General features: G+C 45.5%; 1 protein-coding gene across 1 annotated transcript in view; it reads left to right on the top strand.

Annotated features, from left to right (window-relative positions):
* ANAPC1 (anaphase promoting complex subunit 1) overlaps positions 1–19,026 on the top strand; it is a 771,271-nt gene extending 752,245 nt beyond the window's left edge. Inside the window, exons 46-47 of the mRNA XM_085611802.1 lie at positions 5,177–5,311; positions 18,653–19,026. Of these exons, the coding sequence (XP_085467928.1) occupies positions 5,177–5,311; positions 18,653–18,768 (251 nt within the window). The 3' untranslated portion in view covers positions 18,769–19,026. The remainder of the gene's footprint in view (positions 1–5,176; positions 5,312–18,652) is intronic.
* The last annotated feature ends 430 nt before the right edge of the window (positions 19,027–19,456 follow it).

Below are 19,456 nucleotides of genomic sequence, written 5' to 3' on the forward strand. Positions count from 1 at the left end.
GCCAACAATGTGGTAATAAGTGGTATTATAAAAGACCTCGATAGTTTGACAAGTAAAACGGTTAGAGACATATGTGCAGATCCCACCCTTAGCTCTGCCATGCATTGAGCCAATTGCCGGAGTAAAAATAGTTCTAAAACCATTCAAATGATATACGTCCTTCGCCCACGATTCCTGCAGACATATAACATCGTGGTCTTCAATTAGTTTATGCCATATCGGATTATCCAATTTTGCCCTAAGGCCAGCGATATTCCAGTAAATAATAGACCAGTTTTTTTCAGTCCTATTGTGTGTGGCATGTCTTGGGTTGGTGGTATTGGCAATATTCTTATCTGTAATGCCCTTTCTCTCTTCTTGGATTCCCAATTGTGTCATGTCCACCCTTTCATTAAGTTTAAGTTTGATACTAACCAAATCCTGTGCTGCTCGGTCATAGGGGAGCCCCTTTCCCTGACTGTCCTCTACTTGAACGGGGGGTGGCATCAATAATCTGTTCCCGTGCTGGTCAATCCACCCCCCAAGCCTGATAAAGTGTCAAATCTGTTGTGCGTTGGGACATTGAATAAATTCCCTATCTGTTGATAATGGTCAGGGTTATACAGTCTGAAACCACCATGCGTCATAGGCACCCTATTATCATTACGATGATTTCTGACGTAGTGGGGCCTTCCTTCATAGCGTATTGTTTTCAGTCTCTGACCAGTAACAGCAACAGGGGGAGCTGGTGGATAAAAATAACTTAAATCCAAAGACAGAATTTCTCCAGGGTTTCCATAATTTGGAAAGCCACGAATAAATTCGGTAACTCTTGGGTCTCTGAAATTTACGATGATACAATCCCCAATAATATCTTTAGCTGTAGGCCCGAGCCAATTCACTCGGCGAACATTAATGATTTCCCCACATAAATCAGGTCTGAGAGGTCTGTTTTTCCCTAACCAAAACATAACCTTGTTTTTTAATTCAGACGTGGTTTCATCCCTAATGTTACTCCACTCTGGGACCCCTGCAAGTACAATTACGTAGGGATAGGAGTCCGGTGGAAGATCAATTCTCTTTTTATGTTCTTTTCCATTGTTTTCCCTTACTTTTTGTAATCCGGGTGCCATATTATCAGGTACTTCATTTGTACATGAATTAAGGCTGTCTGTATTGGTTACTTTTCTAGCCTTTTCATTTTGTGTGGTGTTATCGGTATCCATCATCGTCATTTCGCCTTCCTGTAGAGCCGAGTTTATGTTACCTTGTCCAAGTGTAGTACTTAGTAATGATGATTGTGTATTTTTGGGTGCTACAGTGGAATTATTTGTCATGAGTTTAGCGTCCCCTAATTTTTTCAGCAAGGCTGAGTTCTCCCTCGTGATTTTTTCCAGGACTTCTAACTGTGTACCTAAGCGTCTGGTACGTTCTAACAATGGGAGAATCAAAGACCTAACTAAATGCTCAATGTTATCCAATGAGCATACTGTATTTCTGTCAATTACAGGTGGACTGTCCGTTATATCAACAGTCGAGTTTGTGTTGTTGGGAACAGTATTTACAACTTGTATGGGGTTTTTATCCCTATATGTTACCCCCTTTTCGTTGTGCATAGGTAGTATACTTTTGCTCTTTTTATTGCGCCCACCCTTATGCTGCTTTCCACCTCGTTTACGTTTTAAACTAGAGACATTTCCCTCTACTAGTTCGCGGTTAGTGCATTCAGATGGGGGGTTATTATTAATTGGTAGAAGGCTTTTTCGTCGTCAGGGTTCCATAGTTGGATAAGCCATGAAGGATTCTAAGCTTGTGTCAACGCCGGTTATATCCAATACTGTAAAAAGATTGTGTTGTTGGCATGATAAATGTGCATTTTGGATCTCTATTGGGTCGGGAGACAGTACATTGGCAATTTTCCCCAAAGACGACTTTCTCATAAACACAGGTTCAAGGGATAGTCTTTGTTCCGTTAGGGCTATCTCCTTCTCCACAACAGTCACAGCCTTAGTAAAAAAGGCATCTATAGTACCAATTATCCCAGTTCCAGCACCACCGGTATGCGGGATATTTTTCAATACCATATTTGCTAAGCCTATCTCAGATGACCAAGACCACACGCTAAATATCTAAATGGATGTGGGCGTCGATAGTATTTACAAAGTAACAGTTAGAATGACGTTAAACTGAATAAAGTCTTGCAACCTTACTGTAATTAAAATCGATAGGGGGAGGCCCAGTCCAGTCTCCTCCGGTCTTTGACGGGCTTAGACGGGCCCGCCCTTGGCCCGGGCTTCGCCCGGCGCGTCCCGCGCGCGATCCCGCGACGCGGGGATCGCGAGGTTCTTTTGAAGTCCGGTGCGAAGGGAGGGAGGGGCCGCTGCTGGTCACTAAGCCCCTAAGCCTCCTGGAGCCTGTAGTCTGCTGCCGCCTCGGAATTGAGCAGTTTCGTCCCTCTCTGGCGCTGCGCTTCCCGCGAAGTGGGAAGCGCGAGGTTCTTTTGAAGTCCGGTGCGAAGGGAGGGAGGGGCCGCTGCTGGTCACTAAGCCCCTAAGCCTCCTGGAGCCTGTAGTCTGCTGCCGCCTCGGAATTGAGCAGTTTCGTCCCTCTCTGGCGCTGCGCTTCCCGCGAAGCGGGAAGTGCGAGGTTCTTTTGAAGTCCGGTGCGAAGGGAGGGAGGGGCCGCTGCTGGTCACTAAGCCCCTAAGCCTCCTGGAGCCTGTAGTCTGCTGCCGCCTCGGAATTGAGCAGTTTCGTCCCTCTCTGGCGCTGCGCTTTCCGCGAAGCGGGAAGCGCGAGGTTCTTTTGAAGTCTGGTGCGAAGGGAGGGAGGGGCCGCTGCTGGTCACTAAGCCCCTAAGCCTCCTGGAGCCTGTAGTCTGCTGCCGCCTCGGAATTTAGCAGTTTCGTCCCTCTCTGGCGCTGCGCTTTGAATTGGTAAAATACCAATCAAGCCAATCTGAATTGAGTAAAAGCAACCCCTGACACAGTGTTTCGCTCTAACTAGAGCTCTTCAGAGAGGTATAGCTCTGTTATCATAAATGAGGCTCTCTGGCTATTACGGCATACCGCTGTTATACATGCACTCTCCTTCAACACCATTACCCCTGACTGGTGTACCGTGCAGTTTCATAGCTTATCTCCATGGACCATGGATGTAAGCAAGTGGCCACTCGTATATCCTGTGGTATGTATCCTTTTTAATATTTCCCAGCCAAACAGTCTATCATTAATACTGACCACTATTGATGGTTATTATCAGTAATACTGACCACTATTGATGGTTATTATCAGTAATACTGACCACTAATAATGGTTATTATAATTCACCATATAGATGTTCTGTGTACCGAGCTTCTGATGAGACCTCTGTACTTCAAAAGTGATTGAGACGTCATCAACAACCAGCAGCACACAAACTCAGTGATTGAGAGGAGATTAGTTAAGCCATAGGCTCATCTACTCCTTCATCTTAAAGTAAACTGTAGTTGTGTGCTTCAAGTAAACGCACAGCGTGTTTAACTCACTGCGTGTTCACTCCTCCCTTTCTGTTGTTTCTTCTTTTTCTCTCTGGGGCACCATACATTCTTATTGTCTGAACATTGATACACTAGAAATTGTCATTCTGACATATGCATTAAAAATGTTTGATTGAAATAATTTCATGACTTGATTACATATGAATACATTTACTGTGCTAAGCGATTTTACTGCTAAATTATCTTCTAATTCGAGAAGAGCTTCAGATGTGGCAAAAGCAGTGCCAATAATAGAACATAAATATTGTTCTGATAAACACAGCTTACATTCTGCAATGTGAGATTACACTTTTAGTTAAAAATAAACACATTAAGTGCAATGTGTACTTTGTAAAATGCAAAATAATATTAAACAAATCAATTCAATTTGTTGCCATGTTTGATAAAAAAACATTTTTTAATAGAGCAGTCATCCCTGTCCTACCTAAGTGTGATAAATCTTTACAAGTGATCATCAATCAAAATGTATTAACACTTCTAAAGCATAAAGCAACCCAATAACATAGTTCATATGCAAAATCTGGTCCATATAAATCAAACTGAAACCTGACCGCTATTCTTTTTTATTTTGTATCTCCTCTTTATCTCCTTGTGATTTGGCAACACGTTTTCTCTTTGTGGTATACACTAGGCTTTAGTCATGTCAATTCTGGTATCAAGATAACTGTCTTGCGGCTTCACTTCCAGCATTTCAGGTCACATGATTTCACTACCTGTGATGTCATTGAAGACAAAGGGTGTGTGATGTCACTTATGCAACCCCTGGCATTATGGTCAATCAAAGTCCATGGAATGGATCTTTTTTTTCCAGGATCTGCTGTTGGAAAGTGAGATTCTAAATATAGGCAGTGGTGGAAATGCAAATATCTTTTGTCCCAGTACACTCATTTCATAAACCTAACATAAAGAGAACATTTCACATCTAAATTTAAAAAGCACTTTCTCAAGCTTTTTCTCCAAGCCTGTAGAACTCGTAAGCTGGGCAATATTTATAACAAGTACTGCCTTTTGTATCTTTTGTTTGTGTCATGGACTGTCATTGGCTACTGGGCTGAAAGTGATGTGGGTACTCTTGTTACAACATACGTGCGGGGACACCAACCCTTTTTGCACTCACATTGGATATCCAGGGGCCCAGTGTCCTAAGCACTTTTCGATTCACCTACCCTGTGATCTGCAAAATCAAACGGTTTGTGAGTGCAAAAATGGTATGTGAAAAGTACAAAGCCCATTTTGAGAGATGGTAATTTCTTACTGATCCGCAAATGGGTTTTGCAATCCATTTTGAATTGCATTCAGGAGGGGCAATGAAAGGGACGTCCCCTCCTAATTGTGGGTCCCAATGCTATCTATAAATGGATTATGACCACAATTGCAGTCGCAAATCAATGATGCGTTACTAACACAACAACGGACATAGTAACTGATTCGCATAGGATGAGGACAGTGGTCCTGGAGACGTGTCAATTTTTAAAGTTGTTACTTTGTCTGGTGCAAGGTTGATAAGCAGTTAGTTCCAACTTCCTGTACTTATTTTGTTAAAATGTTAATATTTGTTCTGCTAAATATTTTTGGGTGCAAGTTGTATAATGTGATCTCGAAGTTCCAGTAAAGGAACATAAAGTAGTTATTTTGCTGTTTCTTGGGTATCTTCCTGCAGCTGGAGGTGACGTATCCGTGCACTCCTACTTGAGTGGTCAGCCTGCTGACGAACCCAGTTTGAATATGCTGGCATGCTTCCTGGTTTACCATTCCGTCCCTACTGCCCGGAAGCTGTTGGCAGGAGTCCTAGAAGGTAATGTTATAATTGATTGATGTGCCCCTGTCGTTTCTCCTGCCATGTTCTCTCTTCTGCTTTCTTCGTTTTTACATCCAGTCACAACCTACATTTCCTTTGTACATGGGAGGGCGGTCGGACTTTCCTGTGAGACTTAGTACTAAAATACCCACATTACCTTGTGTCCAGGCATTAAGATGGGAAGGGACAGTGCTCACTGGACAATTTACGCCTTGTAGGAATAATCTGCTTAAAAGTTATTCTTTTTTAATTGTGTGGCCAGTTTAAAGAGGAGCCACAGTGAAATCTAATCCGAATGTTGCAAATGGAAGAACAGCTTGCTCAAAAATGTATTTGAAGCGTGGAAATCCTTTAGGAACTTTGCAACTGGTTTCAGACTGTAAGTTCCTTGCTCTGTTACAAATGTTGCATGCAAACACTGACTTTTGCGCTCTCTTGCTCACCCTCTTCATCTTGATATCCCTACCTCGCTATCTCTCTCTCTCTCCGACACTCCCTCTCCCATTTGTAAGAAATACACACTGATTTCTTACCACTAGCTTCCTGTTTTCACTATCCAGTTAGTGGTAACTGGCATTTAACATATGCTTTTTCCTACCAAAATCAAGCATCAATCAAAGCTAATAGGTAAGGTGTATGAATAAAAGTGTTTCTTCATTTATTGGTGTGCTTTTAGTGGCACTGGTGGGTGAATTTTAGAACGAGTCAATGGTTGGAATAATCGATGTGTGTGACTGAGTATCTGAATGAACGGGTAAGTGTATGTGGGATGCATGAGTTAAGAGTGCATAGTTTGATGAATGAGTGATGGGTGAAAAGGCAAGTTGACATGAGTTTGTGGATGAATGGATGAAAATGATTTGTTGAGAAGGGGGGAACATGGCTTGCCATCAGTTAAGTAAGATGCAAGAGGATTCTGTTCCGTAAACTACTCAGTATACTGCAGCCCACAGTTTGTCTTGCATACAACTGCTATTTTATGTGCGTGGATTAATCAGCTTAACAATGGAGGCCAGGATTAGTGGGGGGCAAGGGTCATCCAGTGAGAATAGCCGGTTCAGACTCTTCCAATGTGATCTTAGAGAATTCACATAAGTTATTATTGTCTGTCCTCGTATTACCTATTGGTCTTCTCTCCATGCTATAGGTTCGCTTTCAAATTGGAAACTATTTTTCCTAAAAAACAAATAGAAAGTTCCTTAGCGGAAGTTGCAATTGGCACTCTATTGTACGGCTCTCCACTCTACGGCACTCCACTTTACGGCACTCCACTTTACTCCTCTCCATTCTCTGCAGCTCCATTCTACGCCACTCCACTCTATAACACTCAACACTACTCCACTCTGTGCCACTCCACTGTACGATACAACACGTCATCCACTGACCTCCACTCCACTCTTTAACATTCCACTCTGCGAAACGCCACTCCACGCTACTGTAGTTTACAACCCGGCACTATGCTCTATGCCACTCACACTGTGGCACACCCCTCAAACTCTACTCCACTTCACTCTGATACTCAACTTCCCTGTATGACCCTTAACTCTATGGCACTCCACTCTATGCCTCACCGCTTTACTCCACTCTACTCCTCTTTCCTCCACTCCACCCTATGCCATTCCATTGTACAACACTACTCCACTTTATGCCACTCTTCTCCCTTCCCCTTTATGGCACTCTACTCTACAGCACTCCACTCTATGATACACTGTGCCACTTTACTCCACAACACTTCATGACACTCTGCCACACTCCACAACTCTCTACTGCATGCCACTCTGTCCCTCTGCTCCACTCTACTCTGTCACTGTGCTCCACTCTGTCACTCCGCTTAACAACACTCTGCACCATTCCGCTCTATGACATGACTCTCCATGCCACTCTTCTCTCTGCCGCTAACTTTTAGCTATGCTGAACAGCAGCCACGCTGGTGTATAACCTGTCTAAAACACATTGGCAAGACCAATAGTTCTCGCATAGGCAAGTCCTATTATCTTTGCCAATGCTTATTGTACTGTTAGTTGGTGAGACTAAGGCTGTCATTACAAGTGGCCCCGTTTTATGTGCGATTTTATTGAGCATGATAAAACTGGCACTGATATGTGCTCACTTTATTGTATTAATTTGAATTGGCCAAGTCCCATGGCCAACCTGGATTAAACATGCACAACCTTAAATGACATACATACAATAATCAAGTATTCCAGACTTTTTTGCTAATTCTTCAAAAAACTTTTACTTAAATTTTCATTGTTTTAAATAATGCCTAAATTTGCATTATTAATTTGACAATGGTTTATTTGTACAAACAGAATCTATTTGTAGCAAAACAATTTTGCAAGCACAAATGCTCGAGCCCAATGCATTTTGAGACAAAGATGTCTCTTCGTCAGGGGCAAAACCTGTTGATCAAAAAAGGAAAGAAAAGGAAAACAATAAATCAGTTGATGTGTTAGTAACAGCTGTATGTTGTGTGTGATCTATGTGGCTGTACACCCGATGTGCAACCCGGTATTCAAGCATGCTGCGTTAGCATACTTACGACTTGTAGAGCTATTCAAAGCAAAATCACCGACGACCTAAAGTGTAACATTCATTTTAGTGGCTAAAGCATTATAGAAAAATGTGTCTTAGCGTAATATTTCTTACAAAATACCTGTAAATGACCCGATCTAATTTTTCAGTGAAGTGTCGCATGGCAAACTCCTCAGTGGAGCAGAAAATAAAATATATTGCTTAATCGTGGCTCTCAACGTTCAAAATAAACACAAATACGCGTCAAGTAATGACTGCCTGACCCCTTCAGTGATATACACCTTAGCTTTCAACTGCGTGGCAGGAGTAAATGGTAATCCACAGTGGAACTGAGTCTAAAGAACTGTGAAAAACGAAAACACATATCACTCATTCTATTCTGACTTAAAAAGAATGAATAGATGGCGGAATCCACACGATAATCTACTCACCGCTGTTTAAATCACTCTGAAGATGAACGATTATAATTCGTTGATAGACCCTCCTATACCTATAAAACAAGAATGCACGAGTCATAAAAATCTCTACGGTTCAAATAGGGACTCTCATATCAAGGTTCGCAGCCCCGTAGAGCTTACCTTGCAACACGATAATAACCTCTACTGGATGCCAACGCGAATCCCGTGTAAACGATTTAAAGAGCCAGACGATGCGCGGGGACTTCTGACCCGGAAGCGAGTAATCGTATTCGCGCGATAGTAACCTATGTGCGTCGCACAATTCAAGTCCATACTTTCCAATTCGCTAGTGTGGACGCCATGTTTAAACATGAGTGCCTCTTCCTACTGAAGGCTCTCGATTCTCATAATCCTATAAGAACTCACGGGGCTCCATTATAACCAACAAATACACAACTATATCCAGGGTTTATACAACCTATGCATATTGAAGGTGGAAATACTATGTGTGAATACCGTTTGGAAACATAACAGCTATGAAATGCTGTTATCAGCCAATACAATACGCTCGATAATAGCCTAAAAACGGACAGCGTTCATCCATGAAAAATTAAAACCAGGTCAGTATGTGTGTTCTCTGTGTGTCAAAGATGATGTGAAATGGATGTTAACAGATACCAAAAAAAATAACAAACAGATAGTGACATAGCTTTTCATTGACAACATACAAAAATACAACAATCTCTGAGTATACAATCATAGATTTCCCTAACCACAACTCTTTGTTATATGTGTTTTATGTGTGTGTCACTTATAAGTGTGATGTCCTTCGGTTAGTTTTTCTGAATTTAAAGGAAACACAACATCTCACATCTGTCATTTAGCCCCTTTGGGATTAAGGTATCAAGCTTCTTTATCCAAAAGGTTTCCCTTTGCAAGAGTTTCTTGGATCTATCCGTATTTTCTTGTAAAGATACCTGTTCAATAATTTGGAATTTCAATTGAGCTATTGAATGTCTATTCTGTTCCCAATGCACTGCTAAACTGGAGTTCAAATTTTTGTATTTTTAAAAAAATATATATTTTTATTATTTGAAAAACAAAAAACAAACATCAGCAGTTACATGTTCATATGGGATGGGCAGACCAGGGGGCAGCAGCGGTGCAAAAGGCAATACACAAAATACGATTGAGCATGGTGGAATGTCTAAGGCGAAGGGGGATCGTCACATGTAGGGGTTAGGGGGGGCTGACAGATATCTCCTCGATAGGAGTTCCACATGCCCCACACACGAGACCATTTCTGGGGAGATCCACGTGACACATATACCGTCTTCTCTCTGGACATTGCCCAGTCCATATCTTTCTCCCATTCCCATGCCGTGGGTGGATCTGTAGCCCCCCACCGCTGAGCAATATTCCTTTTGGCAAACATTAGCCCCAGAGTCACCCACTGTGTCAAGCAAACATTCCGGTCAGTCGGCTCCCAGATGTTCAGGAGACATCTACGGGCCTCCACTCGGAGCTGCGCTGACAGAACAGTGTTAATAATGTCATGAATGGCATGCCAGTAGGATTGGATCTGTCTACATTCCCAAAGTATTTGGAAAAAGGTCCCCAGCTGGCCACAACCATGCCTGCAGGCGCCCTCTTCCACCCCTCCCTTTCGTACCAGCTGGGGCCCCGTTACATAGACACAGTGGATGATTTTTAATTGAACGAGACAAAGGCGAGCTGAAATTGCCACAACCCTGGGAGAGGAGACTGCCTCCTGCCATTCCTCATCATCCATTTCTATGCCATCTCTGGTCCACTTCTCTCTGAGAGTCAGGAGGGGATCCGGAACGTTATTTACCAGTTTCTTATATATTAGAGAGATAGTGCTGTCAGGGAGATGGCCATCTAGTACCCTATCTTCCAGTTGGGAGGATTCAGGTGGCGTGGTACCGGGCAATAAGTGTGTGCGAAGCGCGTGTCGAACCTGTGTGTATCGAAAGCGCTCAGATTCGGCCAGGCAATATTGCTGCTGTAGCGATGCAAAAGACTTAATATCAGATTTATCCCACAGATCCCGTATGTTCGGAATACCTATGAGATCCCATTTGGCAAATCCCTTACTCTTCCATAGATCACTCAGTTGCTCGGAATCCCATAGCGGCGTTGCGAGCGTTAACTTCCTTTTCCAGCCTAAGCGATTGGTAGCCACATGCCAAACGTGTACTAAATGGTTAGTGGGGCCTGTGAGAGGGTAGCGCTGAGGCCTAGAATAAAGGGCTCTACTAAAAGTTCCTCCCGGGAGGAGCCACCTATCCATGTTATATCCCGGGTCCCATGGCTGACCATATGTGCAGTGGTTAATGGCGGACAAATGTGACTCCCAGTAATACAATCGTATGTCTGGGAGGCTGATGCCACCGTCATACCAATTTAGGGAAAGTTTGCCGAGAGCGATGCGCGGTTTACCGTTCCAGAGCAGATCTCGCTGGAGGCTCTCGACCTCTCAGAAATAAGAAGGAGGGTATCCGATCCATGGAGTTCTGAAGGTCATAGAAGAATCGGGGAAGAGACATCATCTTAAAAAGAGCAGCTTTACCTAACAAAGAGATAGGGAGTGCCCTTCACCTAGCGATGTCCCTGCGCAGCTGCAGCAGGCGGGGGTTGAATGTTTCGGGAATAACGAAGAGAGGGGTCTAAGCTGAGAGACACCTAGGTAAGTAAACCCCTCGGTACAGATTCGCAGTGGGCACCCTGACGGTGGAATCGGGGGCTCACCCGCCTCCACAAACAGGAGGGACTTGTTCCAATTTATGAAGTAGCCGGAGTACCGTCCAAAGGTCGTGAAAATATCCAAGACCGCTATCAGTGAGTTCCTTGGGGAGGACAAATACAGGAGGATGTCGTCCACATAGAGAGAAATCCGGTCCTCAAAGTCTGGGGACCAACGCATACCCCTTACGCACAGGTCCTGACGTATCCACGCCGCCAGCGGTTCCAAAGCCAGGACAAACAGCAGCGGGGACAGGGGGCAGCCCTGATGGGTCTCTCTGCCAAGCTCGAAGGCAGTCGACTTCTTGTTATTAACCACCACTTGGGCCATAGGTTGGGAATATAGTAACTGCACCCATCGTATGAAATTGGGGCAAAACCCAAATTTCTCCAACACAACCCATAGGTAGAACCATTCGATGATGTCAAAGGCCATGGCTGCGTCCAGGGATACTATCACAGGATAACTACTCCGATATTGTGGCCGCCCTGCCCAGTACCCCGTGGACCCTGCGCAGGTTCAGCGCCGTGTTACGATGCCGTATGAACCCTGATTGGTCAGGGTGAACCAGTAATCCAATCGCCGTCAAGAGCCAGGTAGCTAGAAGCTTAGCCAAGATCTTGGGTTCAGCGTTCAACAGAGAGATCAGTCTGTAGGAACCACATTAATTTTTGGGTTTCCCCTCTTTGTGAATAGTGATGATTGTGGCCGTACGTTGGTCTAATGGTAGTATTCCCACGTGCCTCGCATCCTCATACATGGCCCTCAGGTGTGGGGCTAACTTGTCTGGTTTCAGCTTGTACAGCTCAATCGGTAGCCCGTTTTGGCCAGTGGCTTTACCAGGCTTGAGCGATCGTATGGCTGCCGCTATTTCGTCGTCTGACAAGTCCCTTTCCATATACTCATGATCGTCAGCCTGGGCAAGGTGATATCAGTGAGCACCTGGCGGGAGTCTTCGATAGGATAAGGGGCTGTAGAAGTATAGACAGCCTGGTAGTGGGTCGCGAAGCAGTCCGCTATTGCTTGCAGGTCCGACAGAGAAGTACCCTCCCATCCTCGAAGCTCAGGCACCAGTCGGCTAGCCCACTCTTTCTTGTCCAACCAGGCCAAGAGTTTCCCGGCCTTGTCGCCCACCTCATATAAAAACGCCCCTGAACCGCTCTCCCCATGGCTTTAGCCTGATCCGTCGCAAGCGCACTGTATTCCTGCGGCTTTAGGCCGAGTACGTGGAGCTTGTCCGGTGTGACCACTACGTTTAAATCTGATTCCAGTTTTCCCACCTCTTCCTCCAACGCCATCAACTCTTTGCGTTGTTCCTTCTTCTTCCCAGATATTAAGGAAAGGACCTAACTCCATAGCACTGCCTTAAATGCCTCCCAGAGCATCTGCGGGGATCCCACCGAGCCTACATTCTCACTGAAATAGTTATCCATAGCCCCACAGAGCTCTCGGCGGACACTGCGATCGCGAAAATACCATGGATTGATGGGGTGACACGACCCTGTTGGTGGCCTAGCACCACCTGGAGCCAGATCGGTGAGTGATCCGAAATGCCCCTTGCCAGATGCCCCACCTCCCGAACCTGGGCAACCTGGGAAGCAGGTACCAGAAAGTAATCGATTCGAGAGAGACTCCCATGCGCTCCGGAGTGAAAGGTATAGTGCAAAGCCTCGGGGTGAAAGGCCCTCCATGCATCCACCAACCCCAGGGATTCCAGGAAGTCCGGCAGCCAACAGTGCGAGCAAGGGAGAGCCCAGGGGGTGTGCCGATCCAGGTCCCCAGAAACCACCAAATTCAAGTCCCCTCCCAATACCAAGAGACCCTCCGGGATCCCCAACAGCAATGCACCCAAGTCGCTAAACGTGGTGGCCTGAATGCCCGGGGTACATAGACCGACAGGATGGTAATCGGATGGCCTTCCCACATGCCCAAAACCCCTACATATCGTCCTCTAGTGTCCGACCAAGTATTCTGCACCACAAGGGGAAAGGCCTTTTTCATCAGTATGCCAATCCCCCTGGAACCCGTGGTGAAGCCTGCGTGGGCCAATAGGACATAGCCCCCTCTGTGTAATGCCCTGCATGTGTTGCCGACCAAATGTGTTTCTTGTAGCAGAACAATGTCCGGGGCGTGACGCTTAATACTCTGAAGAATGACACTACGCTTAATTTTGTCCCCCAGCCCGTTGACATTCCAACTCAACAATTTAACCCCTCTGTCCTCCGCTGGTGCCATATCGATATATATCAAAACTGACTTCGGTCACCCCCACTTTCCGGAACATTGTGCCACTAGCAGTTGCTGACGTAAACAAAACTTCAAACAAAACATAAAACACTCCCACCCAACTACCCCCCACCCCGCTGCCCTGCCCTCTGGGCTTAAAACTGTCCATGAAAAACTTGCAGAGTGCCTGTCGCCCTAACAACTGTTCAAAAGAGAGAGAAAAAAAAACGGGGGGGGGGGGATGTGGACCGCCCCCACCCAACCCAGCTAATCTACTGTATACCCATCATACTAAGATCATTACGGCCCATGTGAGTCCACGTATCAAAAGGCACAAACACCACATGTCCCCCCTCACCCCACACACACCCCATACTGCCAGAGGCAAGAGCTCAATCCCCGGACAGTTCTTGTCTCACACCGTTAGGCTATTATCAATGTCTCCCTCCCCCTCGGTGGGTCAGACTCCTCTCACCTCTACTCTCAATCCAATCGGCAGCTGCCTCGGGATGACCACACTCGTCCCTCCGCCTCAACCTGAAGACGGGCAGGGAACAGCATGGAATACTTCATTCCCCGCTCCCTGAGGACACGCTTGATCGATATGAAGGATCGTCTTTGTCGCTGTACCCGTTGGGTAAAATCCGGAAAGAAGGATACGACTGAGTTCTCAAATCTCAGGGGGGCTCCGGCTTTGGAGTTCTGAAGGATAAAATCTCTGTCTCGACAGTTCAGGACCTGCGCCAACATGTGCCGCGGGGGAGTGCCCGGCTTGGGACGACCGCCCGGGATGTTTTGGGCACGCTCGACAACAAAGAACTTACTGAGGCCTTTGGGTTTCAAGTGGTTGAGAATAAGGTCCTCAACAAAAAGGTCCAGCGTTTGTCCCTCCGAGTTTTCCAGAACCCCAAGAATGCGTATGTTATTGCGACGCAAGCGGCCTTCATAATCGTCTAGCTTGAGGGCGGCAAAGGTGCGGAAGTCCTGAAGTTCCTTGACCGCCCCTTGGAGTTGTGAGACATCGTCCACCAAGCTAGCTGTCGTAATTTCCACTTGCTTGAACTTTTCACTTAGTTTACCCATATCTGCCCTAATGAGGTTGACATCTATAGCCACCGTGTCCAGAGAAGTCTTGACCCCAGTGATGGCAGCCATAACCTCTTTGAGAGAGATTTCTTGCTCCTCCTCACCTGGTCCTCCGGAGCCTGAATCTCTGGGCTCATGGGTCTGTTGTGCATCTTTGGGGACAGTATAGCGATCCAGTTCAGTTTGTTTGATTGCGTGCTCTTGGATCCACGCGGTCCCGTAGTCTTGATGCGATCCATTGCGACCCGCCCCAGCTCACCCCAACCAGCCAATTCCAGAAGGGCGACGAGGACTCACCGGTGATGGAGCAAAGCTGTTCAACACGGGTATGCAGGGGCGACAGCGGAGAGACCAGCCGAGGATAGACACCACCTCTGAGAATGCGCCACCACCAATAACTACCTCCCGGCCCGTGCACCCTCCTGGCAAGCCGCTCCGCGCTCCACCACTACTCCAGCACGCCCCAGTCGGGCTCAATTCCCCTCACGGCCTCCGGCCCCGCCGATCCCGGACGCCAAAGTCCACTGCTCCGTAGTGTATTCACCAGTGGGGGCACAAGAGGCCGCCCCCGTCCATGCACCGGGCCCAGGACCGCCGGGGCCGGAAGGAAGCAGATTCTATCAGTTACACCCCATAACCCGGGCTGTTGTGCACACCTTCTGGATGAGGGGGGGAAGAGCCCCCGACACAAACCCCACACTTTTCACCGGCCCCAGTCCAACCGAGCCCGCTCCACTCCAAAACCCCAGTACGACCAGTACCACAAGTCTTGCTGGCAATGCTTGTTCAGCTCCCCAGGGCCTGCCCGGCCATACCAATGTCATGGCTCCTCTTATATCCACGGCCCTGGACCAACAGGCCAGCACAGGGGGTGGGAGAGCGGACCCTCCAAGCAGGGTGTGTCCCGGGTCAGTCCGTTGCCGATCTAGTGCTCCGCAGCCCAGCGGTCATGGTGATGGCGTTGAGAACCCAGCTGTGCGCTGTGTCAGCGCTTTGCCCCTGCAGTGGAGGAGCACCACACCCAGCAACACTCCTGGGGATGCAGGCCGCTGGGGGCGTGTGTCAAAAAAGGTGCAGGCGGGCCCCAGATCTCCCGGGGGCAGACGGGTGGCAAAGTTCGCGGGAGGCAGTGAAGATCAGGGATGCGCCGCCGCCATCTTGCGTGTCTCCGCCATCGCATCCCGCATTACCGCTGCAGCTCGTCTCTCCCCCTCTGCTGGAGCTCCGACGAGGTTCTGAGCGCTCCTCCACAACAGCCTTCTCGCACGAGAGCAATAGCCTCATAGGCGGCCGCCACCTCGGACGCCCCCGCTCCCACTTTCACGTCGCTGGGTCACCGCCGAATCTCAGAGGGCCGGACGGAGCCCCGCAGTCGGCCGGGCCCAGTACCATGGGTCGTGCCTGCAGGCCCTGCCGCGGTCCGTACTTCCGGCGGCGATTCCTCTGCCGCTGGGCACCCCACGATCACCGGAGCCAGCGGGATGGGCTCCGCTCGCGTTCCGATTCTGGAATTCTTTATCAGGTAAGTCGGATCTGTAATCAGGATAGTCGTGGGCCGAGTGGGAAGACGGAGCTCCCTCACAGCACGGCCATCTTCAGCCTGTGCTTGGCCACGCCCCCAAATCTTTGTTTCTTATCTTGCTTTTGTGTTCTGTAAGTCGCACCTTCATTTTCCTTTCTGTTTTCCCTATATAAAGTAGTCCGCAAGGGCATTTGATAGAGTAAACCATGTTTTAGGAATTACAATCAGTGGTGCACCTTAATTTTATTTATTCCCCTGTTCTCGGATGTGCTAATGTATCTCCTGGGATAACATTATTGCAATGTATGCAATTCCAACATCTTTTAGTCCCCGCCTTTCCTGTTGGCAACTGAATCTTTTTCTTTGTAGAAAGGATTTCTTTGATATTGCGCGCTCTTGAATAGGCGAAAAGAAGTTTTTCTTGAAATAAACCTTTAAAATCATGTTCTGATTCTAGTAATTCCCAGCGTGTGCAGATAATTTTTTTGATATCCCTTGAAGCTGTAGAGAATTTAGACACAAAAACTGTCCTGCTAGATGTTTGTTTGCATTTCTTTTGAAGTAAATCCTCTCTAGACGCCTTTAATGCACGTTCCATGTGTTGATTCAATAAATCTTCAGGATAACCTCTGGCCAAATAGTTGGCTTTTTGTGCTATTAGAGTCTCTCTGCATGTTGAAGTTTCAGACGATATCCGTCTGGTTCTGAGGAACTGAGATACTGGTAAGTTCCTTTTGAGTGATGGTGGGTGGAAGCTCTCAAACAATAATGAGTTGTTTTTGTCCGTGTTTTTTTTTAATAAACATGTGGTGATTTTTTTGGTCTTTAACTCTATCCAAACATCCAAAAAAGACAATGCGTGCCTCTGAATGGTGTATGTGAATTGAATTCTGGAATCTTGCATGTTTAACACTTGTATGGCTTCTGTCAATGATTCTTCTGATTTATTCCAGATCAGAAAGATGTCATCTATGAATCTCTTTAAAATCACTAACTCGTCTTGCCATACGGGGTTAGTTAAAATATGGTAATTTTTTTATTTCGCCATGAACGTGTTCGCGTATGCTGGGTCGCCTGAAAATCCCATTGATGTTCCCTTCAGTTTGATATAAAACTCATTATTCTATTCGAAATAACTGCTCCACTTGCCATGCGACGCTTCACTGAAAAATTAGATCGGGTCATTTACAGGTACTTTGTCGGAAATATTATGCTAAGACACATTTTTCTATAATGCTTTAGCCACTAAAATGAATGTTACACACCGTTTTTAGGTCTCGCCTACGCAGCGCACATGAGCCGCATAGGAGAGACCTAATGCCATCGGCATAGCTTTGAGGGCAAAAACGTGCACACGTTGCATTGCTTGCAGTGGCAACGCGTGCACGTCTGGCGATTTCATTGCGGGAGCGCGTGGCGCCATACGGTCGCATGCTCCCGCAAGGAAATCTCGTAGGCCCCCTCCCCTGCACGATTATAGCAAAAGTAAACAAGCATTGGCATAGCCAATAGGTCTCACTTTTGGGACCGTATAAGTATGTTTACTTTTGCTATAATCTCTGCATGTAAAGCGTGGGTGCCACGATTATAGCAAAAGTAAAGAAATAGAAAAATACATCTATTTCTTTACTTTTGCTATAATCGCGGCACCCGCGCTTTACGTGCCGCGATTATAGCAAAAGTAAATATACTTTTAAGGTCCCAAAAGCGAGACCTATTGGCTAGGTCAATGCTTGTTACTTTAGGTCGTCGGTGATTTTGCTTTGAATAGCTCTACAAGTCGTAAGTATGCTAACGCAGCCTGCTTGAATACCGAGTTGCACATCGGGTGTATAGACGCATACATCACACACAACATACAGCTATAACTAACACATCAACTGATTTATTGTTTTCCTTTTCTTTCCTTTTTTGATCAACAGGTTTTGCCCCTGACGAAAATACATCTTTGTCTCGAAATGCATTAGGCTTGAGCATTTGTGTTTGCAAAATTGTTTTGGTACAAATAGATTCTGTTGTTTGTACAAATGAACCATTGTCAAATTATTAATGCAAATTTAGGCATTATTTAAACAATGAAAATTTAAGTAAAAGTTTTTTGAAGAATCAGCAAAAAAGTCTGGAATACTTGATTATTGTATGTATATCATTTAAGGTTGTGCATGTTTAGTCCAGGTTGCCCATAGGACTTGGCCACTTTACAATATTACTCACATATGCTGGGCAGGCATGTTCATAACATAGCACACTGATCGTTAAAAAACTTTTTTAAAACACATAGAGGAACATATAAACTTAGAGTGCACACTCCACACCACAGTCTCACTTTATTGTATGCCATATTAAATCACGTATTACAAGTTTTCCCTCCAAAACGAGGCATAACATTCAAACGTGATGCTTACTGCCTCAAATCTACATGTTCATGGATTTACAAGGCTTTTTCCATAAATAAATATCGCCATGTTTGACCTGCAAAATTTATGTAGTGGATGCAATTTCTTTTGCACCAATATGAACCGGGTGCGATAGGGCCTGAATTATCAAACGTTTTTATATTCTTTGTCTGTGGATATGCATCATCAGTACACCATAATTGCTATTTGTGCGGTAACAGAACTTACCGCACATATCAGAAGTTATTAGTTCACTTGTAATCAGGGCCTTAATAACTCTTTGTTGGTCTTTCTCCCGTACCACAAGGAGTCTGCTCAGGTGATTGTTTCCATCATATACTTGATCAACATTTTACCAAAAGTTCTCGTCAATCAATTCCTGTTATTTCTTTCCCCTCTATTTCATAGGCATTGAAACCTTCTCTGAACTGCTCTTGAAATTTAAAGAGATGAAGATGCCAGTCCGAGCATTATTGCGCCTTGCGCCTCTGCTACTTAGCAATCCACAGGCCATGGTGGTTTAAGGATTCCATCTTTGAAGGGACTATGCTACAGCAAGAGATACAACCTCAATATATTTTGCTAAACCTATGACATGTAGTAGAGGAGGCCGTTAAGTGAAATTAACATTTTGATGTCATGGGCAGATGTCTTACAGTGTAAGCTTGAAGATGGTCTTTACTTGCTGCAATTATTGCATATTTCATGTATGATGACATAAGAGTAAGAAATACAACTGTAAAAAAAATCATAAATAAAAGCATTTACTTTTGTACATAAAACTTGCTGGAAAAACGGTTGTCATTATGCAACACACATAATGTTGAAATAATTGTTAAGGAGCTACGTTTCCTCTGAACCATTTTTCCACATCCCCAAACCATGTACTGTAACTGCTATTTAAATAGATTTGATGCTCTTACGAAATGTATTGGGGGAAAGTAACTGGACTTAACTCTTTGTACGATTGTTTTGGCTCCGTTACTTGTAATTTACTATATTGTTAGTGTGCCTCTGAAGAGTTTAGTTTGCTTCTTTTCACAACATCTTGGATACGGTTATAGTGTATCAATTACTGAAGGTGAGTCTCTGTTTCCTTTGAACCATGGAATAACTATTTTACAGGTATGGGTGGGAGAGAGAGAAATGCGAGTGTGTTCTGTTCATGCTCATTTGAATGGCCTCTCTTCTCTGCTCATGATTATTTGTTCT

The sequence above is a fragment of the Triturus cristatus genome, chromosome 6, assembly GCF_964204655.1.
Source record: "Triturus cristatus chromosome 6, aTriCri1.1, whole genome shotgun sequence".
NCBI classification, from domain to species: domain Eukaryota; kingdom Metazoa; phylum Chordata; class Amphibia; order Caudata; family Salamandridae; genus Triturus; species Triturus cristatus.